This window comes from Astatotilapia calliptera, chromosome 1 (assembly GCF_964374335.1).
Source record: "Astatotilapia calliptera chromosome 1, fAstCal68.1, whole genome shotgun sequence".
NCBI lineage: Eukaryota > Metazoa > Chordata > Actinopteri > Cichliformes > Cichlidae > Astatotilapia > Astatotilapia calliptera.
In genome coordinates, this window is record NC_137422.1 from 23,115,480 (window position 1) to 23,137,789 (window position 22,310).

At 40.1% G+C, this 22,310-nt stretch overlaps 1 protein-coding gene across 5 annotated transcripts in view; it reads right to left on the minus strand.

Moving 5' to 3' along the window:
• rnf111 (ring finger protein 111) overlaps positions 1-12,651 on the minus strand; it is a 34,832-nt gene extending 22,181 nt beyond the window's left edge. For 2 of the 5 annotated variants that reach the window (XM_026168826.2, XM_026168818.2), the window contains exons 1-4: positions 12,515-12,634; positions 12,116-12,178; positions 7,437-8,396; positions 1,600-1,732 (exon numbers count right to left, since the gene is read on the minus strand). In XM_026168826.2, coding sequence (XP_026024611.2) covers positions 1,600-1,732; positions 7,437-8,313 — 1,010 coding nt within the window. In that variant the 5' untranslated portion in view covers positions 8,314-8,396; positions 12,116-12,178; positions 12,515-12,634. Of the gene's footprint in view, positions 1-1,599; positions 1,733-7,436; positions 8,397-12,115; positions 12,179-12,514 lie in introns of all 5 variants that reach the window. The other 3 variants (XM_026168809.2, XM_026168778.2, XM_026168793.2) reach the window with 3 other exon arrangements.
• Positions 12,652-22,310: the final 9,659 nt, after the last annotated feature.

Genomic DNA, 22,310 nt, shown 5'->3' on the forward strand with positions numbered 1-22,310 from the left:
AGCAAAACAAATCAACTAAAGCACTACACACCCCCATCCTACAACTTCTCTTTAAGCAAGCAATGACCAACCTGCACTTACTCCTTTTTCTAGTTCTGTCAAAATGGCTACACCCACACTAACAAAACCAGCCGTCTAGCGCTTGGTTTAAGTCTTAAAAGGCATTTTAAACTATCCTTACTGCACATTATCACAGATCAACCCTTAAAATAAAAGGTCTAAGCGAGCAAAGTGCTGAAGCTGGAGCTAACAGTGTCTTAGCTATTCCAGTAAATTTAAGAGGAAAGCCATGTCCTGATACAAAGCAATTCCCCTTTGCTCTGCAGCTGATGTCTGGTAAAGATTTCACAGTGGTTAGGCTACATCACACAGAACTAGATAAGTTGTTACCCTCCTGGTAACCCCACCCCAGATGCTAGAGAAAAATGTGCATTTCCTAACTGGATGGCAAGTGAGTTGCCGGCTGTCACTATGTGAAAACAGTTGCAAAGAGGACCCTACTGCACCAAAGATCTTATTTGGTTAATAGCAGACTGCAATGGTCACCCTTAGTTTGAATGGAAGATGCTCTTCTCTTGATGAGTTAAAATTGACCCACTGAGCTAAAACTGGATAAAAATGCAAAGCAAAATAGAAAAAAAAAAGATTTACCATATTGTGACAAACAACATGTTTCAAAATGCGCAGTTTCTACAAATGGTCTCTTTTCAGTTTGTGTTGCACTTCTCATAGTTTCACGAACACTTGGAAGGGGTTTGCAGGTGTTTGTAGACAAGATTGTTTCTTCCATGCAAACTACAGTCGAGTGCAGCAACCTGCTAATGACCAAAGCAACAGTAAGGTGGTTTTCAGTGCAGCACTGTGTACCTCTTTGTGATCAGTTTCTAGTTTCAGTTTTCACTAGTGACTTCTTGCCAATTGTCACAGAAGAAACAATTTTCTCTGGTGACCAGTGGTTACTGGGCGTCACTGGCAGATCTCTAGGACTGCATGAATGAAGCTTTAGCATCTGCCACTAACCAGCAGGCATTCACATGGTATGCATATTTTTTTCCAGCAACCTGTGGATTGCCAGATAGTTGCCAACCAGTCTCTTAGCATTGGTGCCTCCCATCTAATGCATTTACCATTCCCTCATATGTCAATCAACAGAATCATTCACTCCCATAGGTAGTCATGTCAGTAGCTCGTGTCAAAGTTGAGGAGTTATTACCTAGTCTGCTAAAAGGTACGCTAAGGATGTAGCTTTGCCAGAAACTTTAGTATCTGCAGAAAGTCTCGCATTAATCTGCCACACTGACCCAAGTGGACACTTTGCATTGTTGTGAAAGCGTAATGCATAGCACTGGTATACAAAAACAGCATTAACAGCACATGCGTAAAAGTCTATTTTTGCAAGTTAAGAAAAGTCCTAACCCAACTTTCACAATACTGGGCTTGAGTTTTTGTTTGCTGATAAAAAAGCAAACTGTACTAACAGTTCAGACGCTTAGTCTGCATCCACCTAAAACCCTTAAGAATTCAAAATAGAATCAGGGTCAAATTAATTTCAGATCTTATTTTACTCTCACTAATTACTCAAAAAGCTGGGGTGCCTACCTGAACCCATCTCCAACTGTGACGATCTCTACCTCACTGTCCGTTGAGGTCACATTGATCTCCTCACTTGCAGGGACAGCAGGAGCGGGAGCTGGAGACGCCTCAATCACCACGACATCCTCGTCCAGAGCACCTGAATAAATCCATTACCAAAAGTTAGTGTAGTACTCCAGACTCCCTACAATACAATATTATCACAATATTTCACTCATGATGCATTATTATTTACATTTTTAACATATTGATTATTAGATCACAGTTATGTGCAAGCCTTCAACTTTCTCTGATGGTGATTGCAGTCAGTCCAGGTCAGAGTTCAACTGCTTGCAGAAAGGTTGCCTCCTATCATGCAATCTGTACCTTGCGATCAACACGCTCAAGCTCTGTGCAACCATTTAGACATCAAAAGCTGCAATCGGTCACAGAATGTTAAAAGATTCAATGCAATCACCAGGCAGATTTTCTTGTAGATGCAAGGATGTTGCTGTCCTACTTTTACTCATGTGACTGCGCCCTTAGCTAGCTTGATGAAGCTGACTCCTAGTTCACAGCAAAGTGTGTCCAATGTTGGATGTTTTTTCAGTTGAGTCAATAAAATGTATGTTTGCTCACCTAATGTTATCCCAGGATGTACGAGATGAGCCCTCTTTTTCATAGTATCCCCAGAGTAATTTAATGTATTTAAGAAAATATAGATATCATGTGTCCCTGCATTGATACAATACCACCATATGACAATACCATTGTATCAATTTCCCCCCCAGTTCTAATAAACTGACCAGATACTATCTGATAAATGCAAATATCATCTAACTACAATAAAACAAACAGCATAAACATGTCATAGTCCGAATTTTTATTAATCTCAGTTTTCTGCTTACCAGAATCAAGTTAAATATAAATAACTAGCTTAAAGCATACAAATAACCCAACCAATAAACCTTTGTGCTGAAATTGCTCAGTTCAGCAGCTCTGGGCACAAGAGAAATGTAATCAATGCAACAGATCCCACTCTATCTCTACTTGCACTTAACACCATGGGACCTTAACACTAAGGTGCGTCTGCAAAGCGTTAATGGTTGCACTGACACATCAAAAGAAGGAAACCAGAAGATATTATTACATTATTTGTAAAGTAATCCATTTTAAAAAATACAATAAGCATTATGCAAACCCACAAATGTGTATTTATTTAATTTTACGATTTATATCTAATGTATGTGGTCAATTAATAACACTCAAGGGGTCCTGTGTGGGTGCATGTATTAATGCCACCCACATTATACTCAAGGAGCCCAGTGCATCATAGGCACTGCTCAAACAGGTTAGTCATGGCAAACTAATTGGAGAGAACTGCATCATTCCTCTCAGCACTGCAAATGGAGGCAGTGCCGGTGCCATGGTAGGGTAATGACAGCAGTGTCCCCAAACATGAATTTATTTTAGGGTTAGCTCCAGACTTGAAACTATAAATTTGTCTCCACTAATGATGACGACAATACACAGTATAAGTCAGAGACGTGATTATTTCTGCTTACAGTCCCATGCCTGTTTCTAATTATTATCACAATATCTCAGTGCAAGTCAGAGTTGCTGACTCATGCATTGGGTGTTTCAGTCAAACTTACAAGTTCTCTCCGACATGGTTGGCCTTCCACATAAATACCAAGGCAGGCTTACAGCGTATAGCACATTTAAACTGTAACACCTTATGATCTCTAAGGAATGAAATTCAGAAAGATTTGTAGAACAGAGCTTGTGGAAGCTGGTTAAGAGATTTTAAAATAACTTAAATTAATGCTTGCTTAATTTACTTAGTGCTAGAGTATATTTGTGCACTTTGTTTGCTTAGTTAAACCGTGTCTTTGTGCATATCACCAAGTGACTTGCCATGTTACTGAAGTCTAATTCCCCAGTGTGATTTCTATTCCTACTCTCTCATGAGAACTGCTGCTTAGCACCTTCTGCAAGTCTAGCTGCCTGGCACTCAGGTGAAGCCTTTATGTAGTCACAAAAACAACAAGTTGGTTGGGAACTGTAGCCAATATGTGCAATGTTTAATAAGATAAACAACACCTCGTATTACTATACCTTTTAAAAAAAAACACAACACTGTAAGGACACATAATATGCTTGAGGCAATTTAGTTTGGCCAAGAGTCTGATCTGTGTTTAAACCAGTAATTTACCAGAATTTTTATTTGATTTTGTTAAAGAAATTCAATTAAGGTGTAAACTGCATTGAAACTGAATTGAAATTAAATTTGGCTGTGATATTGTTTTCCCATTTTAATACATCGTGTATGATTTAACTCTTTCCTCTCTACATCACACACCTACGTCAAACCCTGGACAAGAAAGGTTTCATCACTTGCCTCCTTGCTTTTCCCTGCTGTAAACAAATGCCTTGTTTTTCCTCAGAGACTCACTGTTTCTATGCAAAGGCTGCTGCTCTACAGTGTTTGAGTTTTCTCCCACCTGTCTCCCACCACAAAGGCACAACAACTAACTTTCCATTCTCCCTTAGGGCCACAGCAGCAGAAATATCGCTCGGGCTAAACAGCTACATGAAAGAAACAATGAACGAAGGCGGAGGTGGAGCTTTTCAAAGGATTTCATTCTTACAGTCACTGAGAAACAAATCACAAAGTTATAGTTTGAATTTAGTGGCTTCATAAACCTGAACAGGTACAGAGGGCAGCAGTTGGCATTTCTCTGAGGTAGGGCTCTGATTATTCAGCCATCAAATTCTAATGTATGTTTCAACATTCATCACATTTATGAAATGCTGTAATGCAAGTCAAAAACTATAATAAAGTTCATTTAATTTTTTTAGTTTCCTTTCATATTAACGGGACATGCTAGTAAGCCAGAATAAAATCTCCTTCTGTAAAAGGAAAACCTGTAGACTCTGATCCAGCTTCAGAAAACAGAAATTAATAGGGTTTTCATTTTGCTCATGTTAGTCTCATTTAGCCATGCTGTGCCAAGCCATGATTTTCCAACAGGCTCACAGCAGGGGCTAGCCAAGCAGCTGTGGTCCGTCTTTATAGGAGGCCAGATGAAGGCCTCTTTCTCTTAAGGACCCTCATGGTACTGTGCGGGTCATGTATAGGTGTACACAGAGCTTTTCAGACCCACATCTATACGTTATGGTGGTCTACTGCCCGCTGGGGGAAGTTTAAAAATTATCTGGAATGCTGACTACTCTTGTTTAGTTTTCAGCTTAGCCTGAAAGAAGTCAAACTATTTAAAGAAGTTCTTTGTAATACAGTGAAACATAGTGTTAAAAACAACTAAGGACTTTCTCAACTTTGGCTCACCACTGCATGTCACCAAACCTAGGCTACAAAAATGGACGAAAATATGGGACCATAAATCTGGCTTTGGCTGTGTCCTGACACTGTGCTGGACGTTACTGCAAGGTCTCGGTAAAGTAGTTCTGTGTTTGGAGCTCAGCACTTCAGTAGCTTCTACTTGAACCTCTGTGGTTAGTTTCACTCTGGTTTTCCCATTTGTGCTTTCAGATTGCAGTACACACTGTTGTATTATTTCAGTGGTATAATTATTATAATATTCACAATTGAATCTACCTCGCTATGGCTTCATGTCAATCACTGCATGTAACCTTGCAAGATAGATGTGTTCGGACACATGCATGCTTCTGAACATGTAAATGTGTGTGTATAACAGCTACACTGACCCATCATTATTATTAAATGAAAGTAAAGAGGATCTTTATGACTTATGATTTAATGTTTAAATTACACCGTAATCTGATCTAATCTGACTGCATTTTGATAGACAGTCATCTGTCTTGTCGCCATAACCTTTTTTTTTCTCACCCCGAGTGTTTAAATTGGTGAAAAACACAGTGTGCAAATGTTACATTAAAGAGCAGACACAGGTCTATAGGTCGAAGGTTAAACTGTTAGGGAAAAAAAGCCAAAACATCACAAAAGCATTTTAGCTGTTCAGCTGATATCTGTCAATTTATGTTAGTTATGATTAATTAATTGTATTAAACATACAAAAATCTCTTCATCCTGGAAATGTGTGTTTCTCTCACCTGTGCACTACTGAGATTCTTTTCACACTGTGCGATATATGGGTAGGACTGCTCTAATGGTTGCACCTTAAAACTTCTACGTCACCCCGCCCTAATAGCGATGCTATTGTTCATCTGTGATTCCACAGTAATTATGGAGTAGGAGACCCTACCCAACCAAACCTGGAGTCCAAAATTGTAACAGCACACCTAAAGAGCTAGCGGCTCCAACTACAGAAACAAATGAGATACTTTTCATCATTAAACTTCTACACCAGAGAATTAGATCCTGATTGTGCTGTGAGGGAACAGGAAGTCTATAAAAATTCCGTACTCTGCTACTCTTGAGTCAGTCTTCTCAGGAAAAGGGAAATTGGTGCAATTGGTGTAATAGGTGAACTATACAGTTCTAACATCTTGAAAGTCAATGTTTGGTACAACCTCCTTCATTTTTAAACACAGTCTGAACTGTGTTAGCCAGGTTTTCTTGTAATTTTGTTAAGTAGTATTAAGGAATAGTTCTCTAGGCTTCTCGAAAGACATTCAAATTTTTTGTTCTGTTCTCTATCAAGATGATCCCACAGTGCTTTGATAATGACTCATATTGTTCCACTATATGTAATATGCTTTTATTGAATTGGCAGTGTGTTTAGGATCGTTGTCATGGTGAAAATTTAAATTGTTGTCAATCAGATGCTTTCCTATTAGAGACATGACTTTCAGATACTCTCTGTCTTCCTTTGATAGTATTTTAAGCCTGTCAGTTCTTCTTTTGCCTAGTTTCCTCCAATTTTTAACGACACTCTGCACACCATTGTAGCTACGTTTTTGGCTAATAACTCTCTGTCAATCACCTTGTTGGCCAAAAAACTTATGTTTATGCCTACCAGACTGTTATTTTTAGCTTTTTGTCATAGATTCGATTAAACAAATGGAACTAAATCATCTGCTTTTGTGACCGGCTGCTGCTAAAAATGCAATTTTAAATTGGTCCCTTGCTAAGATGTCTGTTATTTGTGGACAGTGCTCGTCCATCTCTTGACTAAAAAAGAAAGTATTCCTCTGAAAATGATCAAGTACAAGGACCTGATTGAAAGGGAATTAAAAAAAATAGCAGTTAATGTCCAAAGAGACCGTTTAAAAGTCTGGATAATTACTGATTGAATCCTGGCTCTTTGGAAGAAAAATATAAACAAATAAGGAGTGACTCAATACTTTTGCACATTACTGTATGAATATTACAGTAATTTGGATATATATATATTTTTTTGTTTTTAATCTACCACACTAACAACCTTTATTGTGAATAAAAGCAGTCAGTGAAAGCTGTACGACACATGTTGACCTCACGAGCCATTTCTGTTTTTTCTGTTCCGCTTTTCAGTGCATGTTAATTTAACATTGCATCAACGTACTTCAATTAAAATATGTTAATTCATGCTGGATGGTTGTGCAGCATTAGAGATCATGGTGACCGTGATGTTTAGGAGAAATAATTTCCATCATAATGTTACAAGTGTGGTGATTTTTTCTTCAAAGAGCTGAAAACAACCCATTACATAATGGAAAAATAAATGCCCAGGCTGTGGTGTATAATTTTGCCTGCTGGTACATATAAAACCCATCTTACCCCATGTCATGTCCAAACAATCTAATCTTTCTTTTACAGACTGGTTACTGAGAAAATAAATTATTCCCTTACTTGTCAATTCATTAAGCACTAAAAACTAATCCTACAAAGTAATGTAACACAGAGATAAATGTATAACAAAGTAAGGGTTAGTGATTACCTGAGGCCACAGCAGCACTGTTGGTCTGGCTGCTAGTGCTGCTGACATCTACATACATCTCATCCTCTGCTTCAGTAGAAGATTCAGAGGACAAGTCGCCGCTGAGCTCCTCACTGGAACTACTGGTGCTGTGGTGTAGAGCATACTTCTTGCGTGCAAACATTTCACGATTCTTTCTCTGTTGTAGTAGTCTCTCCTTTTGCTTCTGAGTCCGCTGACCTCCTCCAGGAGCCGTTTTCACAAAGCGTTTCCTATGTAGAGGCCGCCGGCTGCTCAGGCACGCCCGCTTCAGCAGCACGGGCTCAGCATCAGAACGCACCCAGTTATGAGTGCGGCTGCCCCGAGTTCGGCCCATAGCAGGGCGCAAGCCGACTCCAGTGGCTCCGCCTCCTGTCAGGGCAGGGGCCTTATGTTGGCCTCCTGTTGCTCCTGCTTCCCCCTCGTCCTCCGAGCTAAGAGTGTCTGAGTCCCCGAATCGCAGGCTGGATGAAGGGGACGAAGCACAGTCACTAAAAGAGGACTCGTGATTATGCTCATCCTCGCTGGGTTGCTGTAAAAGTTCTACTCTGGGACGCTGAGGTGCCAGTGAACTCTCACTGATGTGGCCATCCTTGAGCGAGCAGTCTGATGGGCCTGCCTGTTGGCCTTTTCGTTTTCTACGTCCGGGAAAGCTCCGTTCTGAGTCTCTATGTGTCCCTGTGTCTCTCAGGGGCCGATGCCTCGACTCACAAAGAGTTTCAAAATCGCTGCCAGCTTTTCCAATCACCTCCATGTTGTTAGGGAAGCTCTTGGATGCCTCCATGGGTTCGGGATTCACCAGTTGCTCCTTCATATGCTCCTGTCTGTTGGCGGCCTCAGACGGCACCTCACTCTTCATGGTGGCAGGTCTGACCTCAAGGAGCAAAAACCAAGTGAACTTGCATTAATTCCAAAGCTTCTCACCACTGCATGTCACCAAACCTAGAAAAGGGGGAAAATGTAAGAGTTAAATAACACAGGTCAGTCAACAAAGAAACAGAAAATAAAATAAGCAAAATGTGAATGAGTACTGTCAGCTCAATGTAGGTCTGATGGATGAGGTATTAATAGTCTATGTTACACAGTAAACACACTTAAAGTCCTCAGTAGTCAGGCAGCTTCAATTGACCAACTTAACTAAATAAGACAATTCAATCATGTGCTTTTCAGTGTTCTTCAAACATGACTACAATCTGCCTTACAGACATCATTTAAACTGAAGTAAATGTAAATGTTTGTTTACACATCCAGAAGAAAATACACGGAGAGGGAAAACCAAAAGCATCAACTACTGATGGACTCTGTTATGGCCTCTGCAGCCTATCCTACAACAAAAACAAAACGACAACAAACAAACAGACAAACAAAAAACACTAGATGCAAAAACAGGTAAGAAACATACATTTAATCTAAGATGCATAAAAGAGAAATAGTAGATGATTGTTCTGTACTGATGGTGTTTAAAAGGAGAAAAATAATCATTTCTTAATTCAAGTAAACACTCATTCATGTTGAAACTAAAAAACTAAACTAAACAAAGTCTGAGAATATTTTTATTTGAATACTTTAATAATAAGCTGGATAAAACCTGCAGACAGCTGTCAACAAGTTATTTAATCACTCCTAGCAATGATTTATCATGTCGTCTTTCAGGACTAAACTGTGTTTCCTTATTCCAACTCAAGAGCAGGTGAACACAGCTAGGCCGGAGCTAGACTTCCTGACTCCGAGAAGTGCATGAATGCACGAACAAGTCTTCATTCTTAATATCCTTAACCAAATGCAGCATTTTTTAAATAGACTGTAAGACAATTATACTTCTATTTTCATTCTGCACTGAATTGTTCAAGGTAAACATTTTTGACATTTCACTGGCCAATCAACAACATGAAGAAACAGTAATTCATCTAAAACAATACCTCACCGTCTAAATACAAGACAATCTATTCACTGAACAGGTCATTTTGTTTTCTCATACAAATTAACACAAAATGACCCCAAGCTGCTGATTAAAGACAGTAAATAAATACCCATAGGCTGACTCAAAGTAATGATGAGTCAACAGCCCTGATATGTTTGCATTGTTGTGGATACCAAGAAAAGCATGACAAAAAAAAAAAAAAAATCTGAAAGGGAGACAAATTCTCGCGTTTATTTCATGACTCTGAGACTATATGAGTTATATTTGGGTGCACCAACGTGTATCTGTGAAGAGAAGGAGCCTTTTTCACTCTGGTGCCGCGGGAAATTTTTTCACAGTGGTTTTGAAGTCTCCCAGAACAACGACAAACCCAGTCATTTGTGAAATTTAAACCATTTTTGCACATACAACAAAAAAAAGCAATTTCCGTGACTCCACGTGTACATTCTAAAAGCACACAGCAGTCAACAGTGCTCTTTGCACCAACATGGAGTATAAAAACCGATAGGGCTCTGTTTCCAAACTGTCAAGAAAATCACGATGCCATTTAGTGATCAGTGAAACTGGAAACTGCTTTTAATTCAATCATAAATATCAAATCAAATCCAGAATTCAGTAGATGTAAAGCAGAATACTTTCTTGCAATATATTACATAATAAATATATTGCATAGCTTGGCATTATTGGCAATCCTGGATTTGTGTTTGGAAACATATGGACTGCAAAGGTACACATTAGAAATCTGTAATAGAAAAGGCTTTAAAATTGCTATTAAAAAGGGCAGAAAACATTCTGTTTACATACTGTAGAACATGGGATCCTAGCCTGACCTATATATCCATGTATAAGTGGATACTGGCTTATTTAATATACCTTATGAGCATTCATGTTTTGGCATCAGAATCTTTCGTTTTACTGATTATAATGCAGAGAAATATGTTTGGGGGTAATAGCAACATCACATAGTTGTTCCATCAGAACAGCTAAGGCTCAAAGATTACTGCAGCAAATGCAGTAGAGTAGCACCAGAATGGAGCCAAGCAGTGACTTTGCAATAGGTTAGGTACTGAAGGGTTAATAATCGGCAATCCTATCATGTTCATTTTTCAGTAAAGCTATAATACACTATATGTACCTCAACAGTTGCAAATATATTGATAGAGAAATTTAAACTTCCCAAATATTGGCATTAACACAATCAGTCTAGTTCTGTATAAGGTATTTTCAAGCACGAACAAACTATTTGATCATCTCTTAAAAAGCAGATCAGTATTTTTCTGGCTAACTTTTTTCTGATTTAGGGCGCTTTATACCATCAGTAAACCCAAAGTCAAATAGTCTGCACTGTATGCATGTAGCAACAAGCTGGTCGTACTTGTTGACCCGATGCAATCAGAAAACAAATTCATGATGCTACTATTTCAGAATATAATTTGGGAACATATTGTACCAACTCTGTCAATGCAGCCATCTGGAAGTACAAGTGATGTAACACAACACAAAAATATGAAATCAGTGCTTTGCTAGTCCCTGTCCACATTGTGTGCTGGGAACACACAATTCACAACAATATGAATTGGATTTCAATTTCCTGCTTCAATCTGCTTTTAGAAAAAATGGAGCTAAAAGCTAAAATACCAAACATGAAGAACACTGCATGCATTTAGGACAGACACAAAGTCAGTTGATAGCAAAAATAAGCATTTCTTTTTAAGATACAAAATAGGGATTTTAAAAAAAAAAAAAAAAAACACTACACAGTTCAACATGCTCCTGGAACTGTCTGAGTAAAATGCACTGCACTGCTTTGGTATGTACATTTGTGCAACTCCTGTAGGTTATAGAGCATTTCCTGAGACAGAGAAAAGCCAAATGCACAAGTGACGTCCATTAGCAGCATATTGCACAACAGCACCCTGGCTGTCACTTGACCTGAAGATGCAACTTCTGTCAAAGGGGATGCTGGGTTTTATGCGAGCAGAGAGTGATTTGCTTAAGTATTTAGCATAACTGTAAAAAGCACATGCAACAATGGTCTTATATGCTTTTATATATATATATATATAAAACACATAAGTGAGAGTGCTTCAGATCTCACTGTAAAAGCTGCGCAATGACAAGCATGAATTCAGGGGCCTCAGAGGACAGCCCTGAAGGGGAAAAAAATCCCAAAGGCTCAAAGCTGCACCATAATACTGCTGATTTCTAATGCAGGCGATAAGATCACGAAGAAAAGGGGTAGTTCTACCACGTTAACTGGTGCCTATCTATACTAGAAAATACATGGGGGTGGGTGCAATCAGAAATGGCAACAGCAAACCAATTCAAGATGTACGACTGATTCAGTACTGCTGAGCTCTAACGATACCCACAGTGCTTTCTGACCACTAACAACTGATTAGGCAAGCAAAAACACAGATACATAGATTTATTTAGGCTGGCAGTATCGAGCCTGAAGCTGGGGGCTAAGCATACTTTCTACAACGCTTAACAATTACAATAAGCCCAGCTGCTGTCTGCCTGCCTGCCTGCTTGCCTGTCTGTCTGTCTCTCTCTCTCTGTATGTCCCATAAACGGTGCCGAAGTGACTGAGGCTGGATAATGTCGCTTTATTAGGAAAGCACTCGCACCACAATATCAGCTACCAATATTACGATAACGAATCGAGAGAAACCAGAGTGGACAGCAAGCCGTTGCCTGATAAATATCCCAGACAGAAGACAACAAAGACAACACGTACCTGTGTCCAAATCCTTTTTTCAAAATGTGTCACCGTCCTTTTTGCAACATGCGGGGTTGAATCCTGCAGGAAATAGTGACAAGTAGTGAAAACAGGTAGTTTTCTACGTGTTACCCGAACTGCAACTAGGCAGGCCTAGCACGCAGAAATCGCGACCCGGAGGACTGTAGCGGCCGGGATTGTGAAACTGGCAACACAGTCCCGAGCCGTGCCGAGAAGCAAAATCGAAGGCAGTGGGCCCCGGATGGCTACGAGCTAAGCTAATGCTAGCTCCACTTCACTCAGTAAATACTCGATTATTATCAGCCATTTTGGCTCGAAATGGAAACCCAGACGACTCGGACGAGACAATACGACCTCCGTGTTATTTCTCTATGTGACAAGATAAAAAAATCTCACTGTTTGCCCTCGACGAAGTTCCCATTCCTGCCTTCCGAGGCATCCACTGTTGTTTACCCAGCAGGTCGTCTCTTGGCTGGCCGCTTCTACAATGCAGTCATTGCCTGTAATGCCGCATGGGGGCGCTGAACCCCCGCCATCTACTTTTACGACACTTTACGACAGGTTCTTTACTCTTGAAAAGTGTGCCTTAAAAAATAATAATAACAACAATATAAAATGGTCGTTACAACCCAGACGGGAGAGTCTCTCTTTCTGTTTTTTTCTGCCAACAAGAAAAGAGTAGAACACCGGTGTAGTTATAGGTGTTTAATCCTATTGCCGGAGTTAATTTAAGATTATGTAGCGTTATTCGAGCCTCTATTTCAAGTACTAGCACGCCCACTAGTGTCTACTAGTAGACATACATTTTTTATGAGCATAGATGCGAGATTTTTTTAAATATTAAGTACTATTCTTTTACAAAAAACAAAAACTAAACTAAACTAATATCGCCACATGCATCCAATGATGTAAAATAAAAAGAAAAACAGGAACAAGCTAGATCCTGACATAGTAATATGAAAATGAAGTCACTTTGATTCTACGGTATTTTTTTTTTATCAGGACTTAATAAAATTAATCTGCCGCTTTGCAAGTCTAAAAATAGACAAATACAACCTCAGTTCCCTTAAAAACACGACGTATTACATTGTGCCTTTATTTATATAAGAAAAATTCAGCCAACATGTAGAAGCAGTGTGTGTGAAAAATACTAAGTCCATACTCACTGCTTTCATAGGAATTAAGACAGTACAAAGCAGCCAGTTTCTGCTAATCAAATGCACTCGTGTAACTGATCATCAGCAAGTGTGAGCGCCTCAATAAAAGTAGAAATTTTGGCATTTTGCTGATCTGTGTCTTATGTTAACACAATGCTTGGGAGTAAAATTCATCAGATCGTAGAGAAGCAGTTGTTAAAGGACTATTTCAAAACAATTTGAAATTCATCATTCTACAGTTAGAACGATTATGCACAGGTGGATAACATTAAAGACAGCTCTGAGGTTTCCCAGGAGAGGACCTGTGAGTAAACTCACCCCAAGATCAGACCATGCAATGCTCAGAAAAACTGCTAAAATAAACAAGTGTTACAAGTCAGACTCTTTTAGGATGTTATGATTAAAGTTCATAACAGAACAATTTTTTTTTTTAAAGACTGCTTGCTTGGAAGTGTTGCCAGGAGAAAGCTTCTTCTCTCTAAAAAGACATGACAGCAAGGGTTAGGTTTGAAAAGTTGCATTTGGACAAACCTTGAGACGTCTGAAACAATGTCCTTTGGACAAATGAGATCAAAGTGGAGCTGTATGGCCATAATACAGGGCACCACATTTGGAGAAAGTCACACACCTCATATAAGCAGAAACACCTCATATCAGCTGTCAAGCACAGTAGGGTGAAGGTTTGTTTTGTTTTGCAGCCACAGGACCTGGACAACCTGCAGCCATCAATTCAAACATGAACTGCTCTGCATTTCGGAGTTTTCTAGAATCAAATGTGAGGCCATCTGTCCAGCAGCTAAAACTTGGCCTAAATCAGGTCATGCAACATGTCAGTGATCCCAAGCACAGCAGAAAATATACAGCAGCATGGGAGAAAAAGAAAATCAATGTGCCGCAATGACCAATCAAAGTCCAGACCTGAACCTGACTGATATGCTGTGCTGCAAATTTAAGACAGCTGACCTTAAGAACAAGTGTCAGCAAACCTCAGAAAAGTGAAGAAATGTCAAAAAGAAGAGTGGGCCCCAATCCCTCCACAATGATATAAGAGACTGATGAAGTCAAAAAGAAAATTGCTGATTGTGTTTCTACCAGTTATCAAATCATTGAGGGGTGTACTTGGTTTAACATGTCATATATTTTGATTAGTGTGCTTTCTTTTCACCATTGGCTGTCTATTTTTACAAATAGACAGTCATGGGAGGAAGCTGGAGTACCCGGAAGGAACCCACGCAAACAGGGAGAACATCATGCGAACTCCATACAGGCCTGATGGTGGAATTGAACTCAGGACCTTCTTGCTGTGCAGCAACAGTGCTAACCATCGCGCTGCCCTAAAAGTTAAAAATGAGGGAAAAAAATACAAGCACGCGTGTCCAAAAGAAGAGGAATCTAATGGTGGTTGAATGGTTTTTCTAAGTTGAACATGAACAGTATTGAACTTACGGAAGATTAAAAGTAGAAGAACAATGCTTAATCGCATCCACACTAGATATCAACAAATGAAATGTAAAACAAAGATTTAAGAGTAATCAAATTAAATTACAGAAAACACCAAGTGTGGTACAATTCCTTAATCTCAAAACCCCTCCAGGAAGCAGCGGTGGGAGTATTTACACGTATTACTTTGGACGACAGCATTCTCACCAATCTCCACATTACTGTTAGTTGCCACAGACGACTGTGAAATCTGTTCCATCTTACAACTCGTAGCGTTTCAAACATGTTTTACCCTTTGGCTTAACATGAACTTATAGACACTCTTTAACATCAAAGGACATAGCAGTGTGGCTGAGAGCTCCTCGACGCTGGATTGTTGCGTGAGACTTCCTGCAGTTCTCTAGCTAGTCGGTTTGTGAGTGGGAGCTTGCCACAGTGAAGTTATTTGTACTAACAGCTGCCTCTGTTATTTCCCGGTAGGAGTACGGAAATGAGAAGGCAGCAGGCACGGACAAACAGAGCACGGACACGGCACGGTGGGAACACCGGGCGCACACGGGGATTCATTGTGTAATATTTACATCACTGTAAATAAATGCACTGCACTGATCGCACAGAGTCCTGCGTTTTGGGTTCTATTTTCCCCACATTCCCACGGTCTGCCAGTGTAGCCGTGACAGATAACTTCAAGTCCTGCAGATGTAAAACTTTAAAAAGAAAAAAAGTAAAAAAAAAAGTAAAAAGGCTTGGAGGAAGAGGAAGTTTTGGGCGAGTGGTGCAATGCGTAAAATTGGACACATTTGAAACGGTAGCAGTCAAGCAGGGGCGATTCTAGGATCAGAGCTTTGGGGGTGCTGAGCACTCAGAGAGCTGCCCAGCCAGGCAAGATAAACTTTACTCATCATGATGAGTCTTCTTCCCTGTCTCTGTCAGTCCCTGCATCCCTAAATGTCTCCAGTTGTTCCAAGTTCCCTCTGACTGTCTCCTTGGTGTATTTAAACCCCTGTTCCTCCCTGTCCTCATCATCTGTTGTCTTCATCTCCGTTATCAGTCATCATAATTTTACCATCTCTGTGCAAGTCTGCAAACTTTCCATAATAATTCATAAGATTCTTAAATTCATCAAGAAAGAAGAAGAAGAAGAATGAAGAATAATGAATGATGCTCATAGTGAGTAAAAAGTAAACTAAGTGCATTTTTTGGACAGAGATTAACTTTTAATGTGTATTATAATACAATACAGATATATGAAAATACACTCCAAAAATAGAGTCCTTGAATGCACAAATGTACAAAATATTGATTAAAAAATTATAAAAATTGAGGCAACTTTGCCTATGGTACAATGTATGAAAAGATCTTTATTGACAATACTACTATGGCTCTGCAGATTTTTTTCTTTTATTTTAACCTATGTCGCCTCACCTTGAAGTTGGCAAATCACTTTTGCTGGTCAACTCTCTCAAGCGGTTAAACAGTTTCTGTTTTGCCTGTCACTATTCCCTGTCTGTTTCCTTACCTGGTTCTTCCTGAACTTGTACTTTCTCTTCACGTTCCCCTCTTTCCTCTCTCCCTCTTTGGACTGACAATCATACACAAATAGATTGTATTCAATTAGATGAAAAATTACATTAATATGAAAAAAAATATATTATTAAGATCACTAATAAAAAAGTCCTCTCTCAGTGTGTTTTCACCACAAGGTAAATAACCAAACCACATGTAAATCTAATAAAAGATATAAATATTGAAACACTGATCCAACATTATCCTTTATTGACGGATCATTTGTTATTACACTTTTACCTGAATGTGGCTCCTGGGTTTAATATCGGCACAAATGACAAAATAACCAGATTCTCTCATTCCATTTCAAACAGGACAGTGGTAACAACAGTAGGCTACGACAATTTTAAGTTTTAGATTTTAAATAGGCTGTATACATTTCAATGGGAGCAACAGGACGGTCAAATGTCGCTGAATTTACTACAGAGTAGGGATTGTAGGGTAGCAAACATCATTGGAAAACACGTTTTCAACACTGCAGGTTACCTGGGTGTAATGTTTTTCAGCCAAAAAGAAACATGGTGTGACTCCTACCTAACTATATAAAGAGTAACTTAGGGTTAAATGCAGCTAACATGTCCTGTTTTAAGCCAGGCACTTACACCTCCGCTCCGCTGCGTCTCAGCCACCATCGCTCTGGCAGCAACGGCGCTAGAGCCAGAGCAGGGGAGAGCTGGAACAAACCATTTTGAGAGAGGGGGGGGGGGGTATCTATACTGTTATTGTTAAAATGTTACGTCTCAACCTATGTATGCTTTTTATATTTTAGTAGTGTGTCACACAAACAGCAAATATTGTCAAAAACAGCAAGAAATCTTTGGGGGTGCTTTGATTCATTTTGCTGAAGCACCCCCAAAAATGGGCTAAAATCGCCCCTGCAGTCAAGGTTGCTAAAAGGGAATGCAAAAGGATGGCTTGGAAAGAGGCCGCGGTTGTAAAAAAAAAAAAAAAAGATGAGTGCTCTGGACAAGGATCGGTGCAATTTGGTAAAGTACTATGAAATCTTCGAGTACAAATAGTGCGCCTTTATTTCAATGGAAATGCTAGACATTAGTTTGATTTTTTTTTTTAGTCACAGGTACCGCCATCCACTCGCTCTCTATGAGATTCGGGTCATTTTAAAGCAGATGTTTGTAGCTCTTACCGCTCTGAAGAGCATAGGTATAATGTATGCGGACATCAAACCTGATAACATCATGCTTGTAAATCAGTCTTGACAGCCGTTTAAAGTTAAACTTATTCATTTTGGTTTGCCACTAGTCCTACAAACATTCCATGTGGCGCCATAATCCAGGCCCTTGGTTACAGGGCCCCTGAGGTCATGTTGGGTATACCTGTGACTGAATCTGCAGACATGTGGGCTCCTGGTTCTGTCGCAGCTTTTCTGTAATTGGGCTACCACCTGTATGTGTGAATATGAAATGATTGGAAGTTTTGTTCACATGCGGCACATTAGTCGGCCCCGCAGGGGACATGGGAGGAAAAAAATTAAGAGGGACTTTTGCGAGATCTCGCAAAACTAACTCGGGATCTCGCAAAAGTTTTGTGAGATCTCGCAAAACAAACTCGGGATCTCGCAAAACTTTTGCACAGCAAGAACTATTTCTGGAAAAGAAAAGGGATAATGAAACACACATGGGTAATGAAGACATCAGTTCAGTATTCAGTATCTACAAGCACTGTGATCAAACAAAGTAAATCAATCACAGACAAGTTCACAGAGATTTAGCCAAACACCACCCACAGCCAAACAAAGAATCCGAGAAGCCTGTTCAAATGGATGCTATGTGTGGATCCTGTAAAAAGAATGACACCTGTTGAGGGTCTGGGAGATCGTTTTATTACAATGAAACATCTTCCTGAGGACCCTGCAGTAGATTGCTACGCGGAGTCATCCCATCTCATGAAAGTGTGCCCACCCCTCAGTCTAGAAAATGAAAACGAAAACTTTGTTACCTCAAGTGAAATCATAAAAAACAGAGAACAGAGCAGTGGAGGATCTAGACTGTTTTCCACTTTTGACAACTGTGCCACTGCAGCTGAAATCCAGAGAAACCGACAGAAAAGAGCAGCTGCACGCAAAAAGGATCAGCCTGTATTTAGTAGGTTTGCATGGCATGCAAAAGATGAAATGTCTTGGAAGCTGGGTGTCAAACAAAAACAGCTGGTAGAATCTTCCTCTAAATCCAGGGATTCAGCTGTACAAGTGCAGACAGCAAAGAAGGAACAGTCAACGCAGCGCCTCCTATAGGTCGGATTTCATTAGGGAAAAGGATAAAAAAACTTTTTCTTAAGGCTGTTTCGCTTTTCTTCAAATACTGAAGAAACTTAACATCAACCCGCAAACCGGCCATGGCAGATGACCGCCCCTTCCTGAGCCTGGTTCTGTCACAGGTTTTTTCCTGTTAAAAGGGAGTTTTTCCTGCCCACCGTTGCCAAAGTGCTTGCTCATACGGGATCATCAGATTGTTGGGGTTTCTTTCTTATATCGTAGGTTCTTTACTCTACAGTATAAAATGTCTTGAGGCAACTGTTTGTTTGTTTTTGTTAGAAATTGTGTTTGTTTTTTAAAAATGTAAAAAATAAAATGTGATCAACTTTAATCAACTCTAACTGTCAAGTTTTTTTTGTTTTGTCGCTGCTGTCATTGTCTCTCGGTCCTCCACTTTTTGATATGCGTTAAGCTGATCTGCTTCAAACTTGAATTGATCGGGACCCTGTGAGCTCCACAGTTGAATTTTAGGTGACTGGATAAGGGCTGGTCTCAGTACTGCGGTTATTTGTTGTGTTCTGTGTAAATAAATAGCCAGCTCTTGTTCCCACAGATGCAAAATACGATTTCATGCAGTGAAGTCATAACAACAACCAGTTTAAACTGGTTTGTTGTCTGGATTTTGATATTTAATTCTACCTCTTTATATTTATTTAGGTTGACAGTTTAATCATATTCTGATTCTTGACAATAATCTGCTTTTCTTGTCACATATGAAGGCATGCAATTCTGTATTCACAAAGTCAGACAGTTCAAATGTAAATAAAGATGCAATACACTGATTACAAATCATTTAGCTGTACCTCATTATATAATCTCCTCCTAGACAAGTGGGTATGGTATATATGTTTATATGCAGTTTATATGGTTTGGGTTTTATATATGTATTTTTAAAAACTAATCATTTCACTTACAGGCAGCCACGGCTTACGCTGCAATGTATTCTGGGTAGCTAGTTCAAATTGGTTGCACTCAGAATCCTGAATTGAAGAATTCAGAAGATACTTCTACCATCAGTTTTGCTCAACTTCAAAGCCACAGCACTGATGGCAGATCCACAATGCGTGAATTCATGTCCAGTGCTCTTACTGTGGTTTCTACAAGTCCTGCTGAAAAACCAGTGTCCTTTTCTAGCTCCAGCTTCCAATGGTAGTGTTCATTGATTCCACACTTTCACTCTGATGGCAGTCTCTGCCAAAATGAGAAGCTTTCCAAGCAGACGCAAGAGGGGATTTGCTGACAACTGCTGACATACTGCCAGAATGACGTTTGTACATAATGGCCTGCAACAGACGATATCTGGAATTTGGTCTTTCAGGAAATCCGTCTGTCAGACCCTACAGAGGCTGTACAGTTAGTCCAACTCCTCCAGTATTGCAGAGCAATAAGTGCTATTGCCAGAAGCTTTGCTGTGTCTCCCAGCAGAGTGTCAAGAGCATGGAGGATATTTCAGGAGACAGAAAGTTTCTCTAGGAGAGCTGAACAGGGCTGTAGAAGGTCCTTAACACATCAGCAGAACCGGTATCTTCTCCTTTGTGAATGTAGGAAGAGAATGAGTGCTGCCAGAACTACAAAATCCACTTGAAGGGCCCACTGGTATGAATGTGTCTGATCAAACAAACAGAAACAGACTTCATGAGAGTTGCTGGAGGCCCCGATGTCCTCTAGTGGGCCCTGTGCTCACTGCCTGGCACTGTAGAGTCAGATTGGCATTTACCATAGAATACGAGTATTGGCAGGTGTAACCGGTGTGGTTCTGCGTTGTGTCTGACGATAAAAGGTAAAAGAAAGAAAGACCTCCAAATAAATAGCTTGCCCATTCCAGCTCCTCTCCCACAGGGGATTGTAGAAAAGGGCTGGCATTTATTTTTTACATTAAACATAAAGTATGAATTTACACGTAACATATTTGACATAAGATTAAAAAAACAACAACACGAAATCGGACATACCTGACGATAAAAGGTAAAAGAAAGAAAGACCTCCAAATAGCTTGCCCACTCCAGCTCCTATGACCAAATACAAACAGTGGGGAAGAGGGTTAGCTCAACCCACCACAACTTCCAAGCTAGCAAGAATTATCTATTCATGCTAGTGTTCACGTTCCCTAGAACACACATATGGCACACACATACTACACATTTATAGCATCTAACAAAAAACAGGCATAATGATGACAATAATTGAACTAAAATTGCAATCAGAAACATCAGGGTGGCTAAATATGAATTATATGTGTGTTTTACAGTGTTGGAAAGAAATGACACCCACCTCTCCCACAGGGGAATTGTAGAAGAGAGGCAAAAGGGGTACACTGTATTTATAGGGTAGCACCAAAGAAGAAGAACAATGAGGAGGGGCTCTAACTGATAATAAACATAACTACAGGCTTGGAGGTCCTAAAAGTCAGGTATAAAGGGAACAGTTTTGGGGGTTTAGAACACATTTTGTGTAATTATAACAAGATGTGATTTATGACCCTGTTACACAGGTCCACTTCTGATGCTCTGTTCATTTCACAGATGAAAGCAAGTTCATCCTGAGCACATGTGACCGATCTGAAAGGTACTGGAGAAGTCGTGGAGAACGCTATGTTGCCTGTAACATCGTTCATCACGACCGGTTTGGTGGTTGGTCAGTGACGGTCTGAGGGAGGCATATCCGTGAAGGAACATCAACAAGCTAGGTAAGTACACCCTGACTAGGTATCAGGATGACATCACATTATCAGACACTATGATGGTGCAGTGGCTCCTGGATTCAGCCTAGTGCCCGGCCTCATGTGGTGAGAGTATGTAGAGAGTTCCTGGAGGATGAAGGAATAATAATCATCATCATCATCATCATAATATCACTGGCTGGCCCCAACGCTCGCATGACCTAAATCCAGTAGAACACAACTACTGTTTTGACTGCACCCCCAGCACCTGGCTGCATCTGAGAGGAGATCCTGTACTGTCCATCAGGCCATTACAAGCCCCGACATTGTCAGACCAGAAGTGACCGTATTTGGAGGGTGTAGAACTGTTTTATGCTCAGAGATGTCACATTTATTTATGGTTCTTTTCATGCAACAACCCGCAGTCTGGTCAGCGCCGGTCTCAGCTTTTCCAAAAACCAACTTCTCTCGTCACTAAAAAGGGGGAAACAGACCGTCCTCAGTCCAAACGCCACCAGCTGTGTTCTCACCTTGCCTCCCCGGCACCGCCCCGGTTACCTGGTGTGTTGTCCTTTATCTGCTTGTCATCCCATGTGTAATCTCTGCTCTCCGTCTCCTTGCGTTTCCAGGTGGTTCTAGTTTCAGGTACATGTTTTTGGGGTTTTTTTTTGTTTTCTCAGTTTAGGTTTTGGCTCATTTTCCATGTTCCACCTGTTGGCTATTTTGTTCCGCCGTCAATAAAGGCTCACTTTCTGTTAGTGATGGCCAGATAAAGCTTTCTGAAGCATTGAAGCTTGTGTTGAAAAAACGGTTCATTACTCAAAGCTTTTCAACACAGTCCTCTCTGGTGACATCTGGTGGCCAAACATATGAGGAGCAGCTAGAATCTACAAAATAAAATCAACTGCTTCATTATTATTGCCCACTCTACAGACTCGAGTTCACAATTCTGTCTCATATTGGGCTGCCGTTGTGTTGCTTTGAACATGTATTTTTGGGGGGCTGAAAAAATTGCCATGTCTATTTGTTTAATAAATAATTTTGATCAATTAACACTCCTTGTTTAAACATGTGCCATGGTGTGGACTTTCTTTGTTT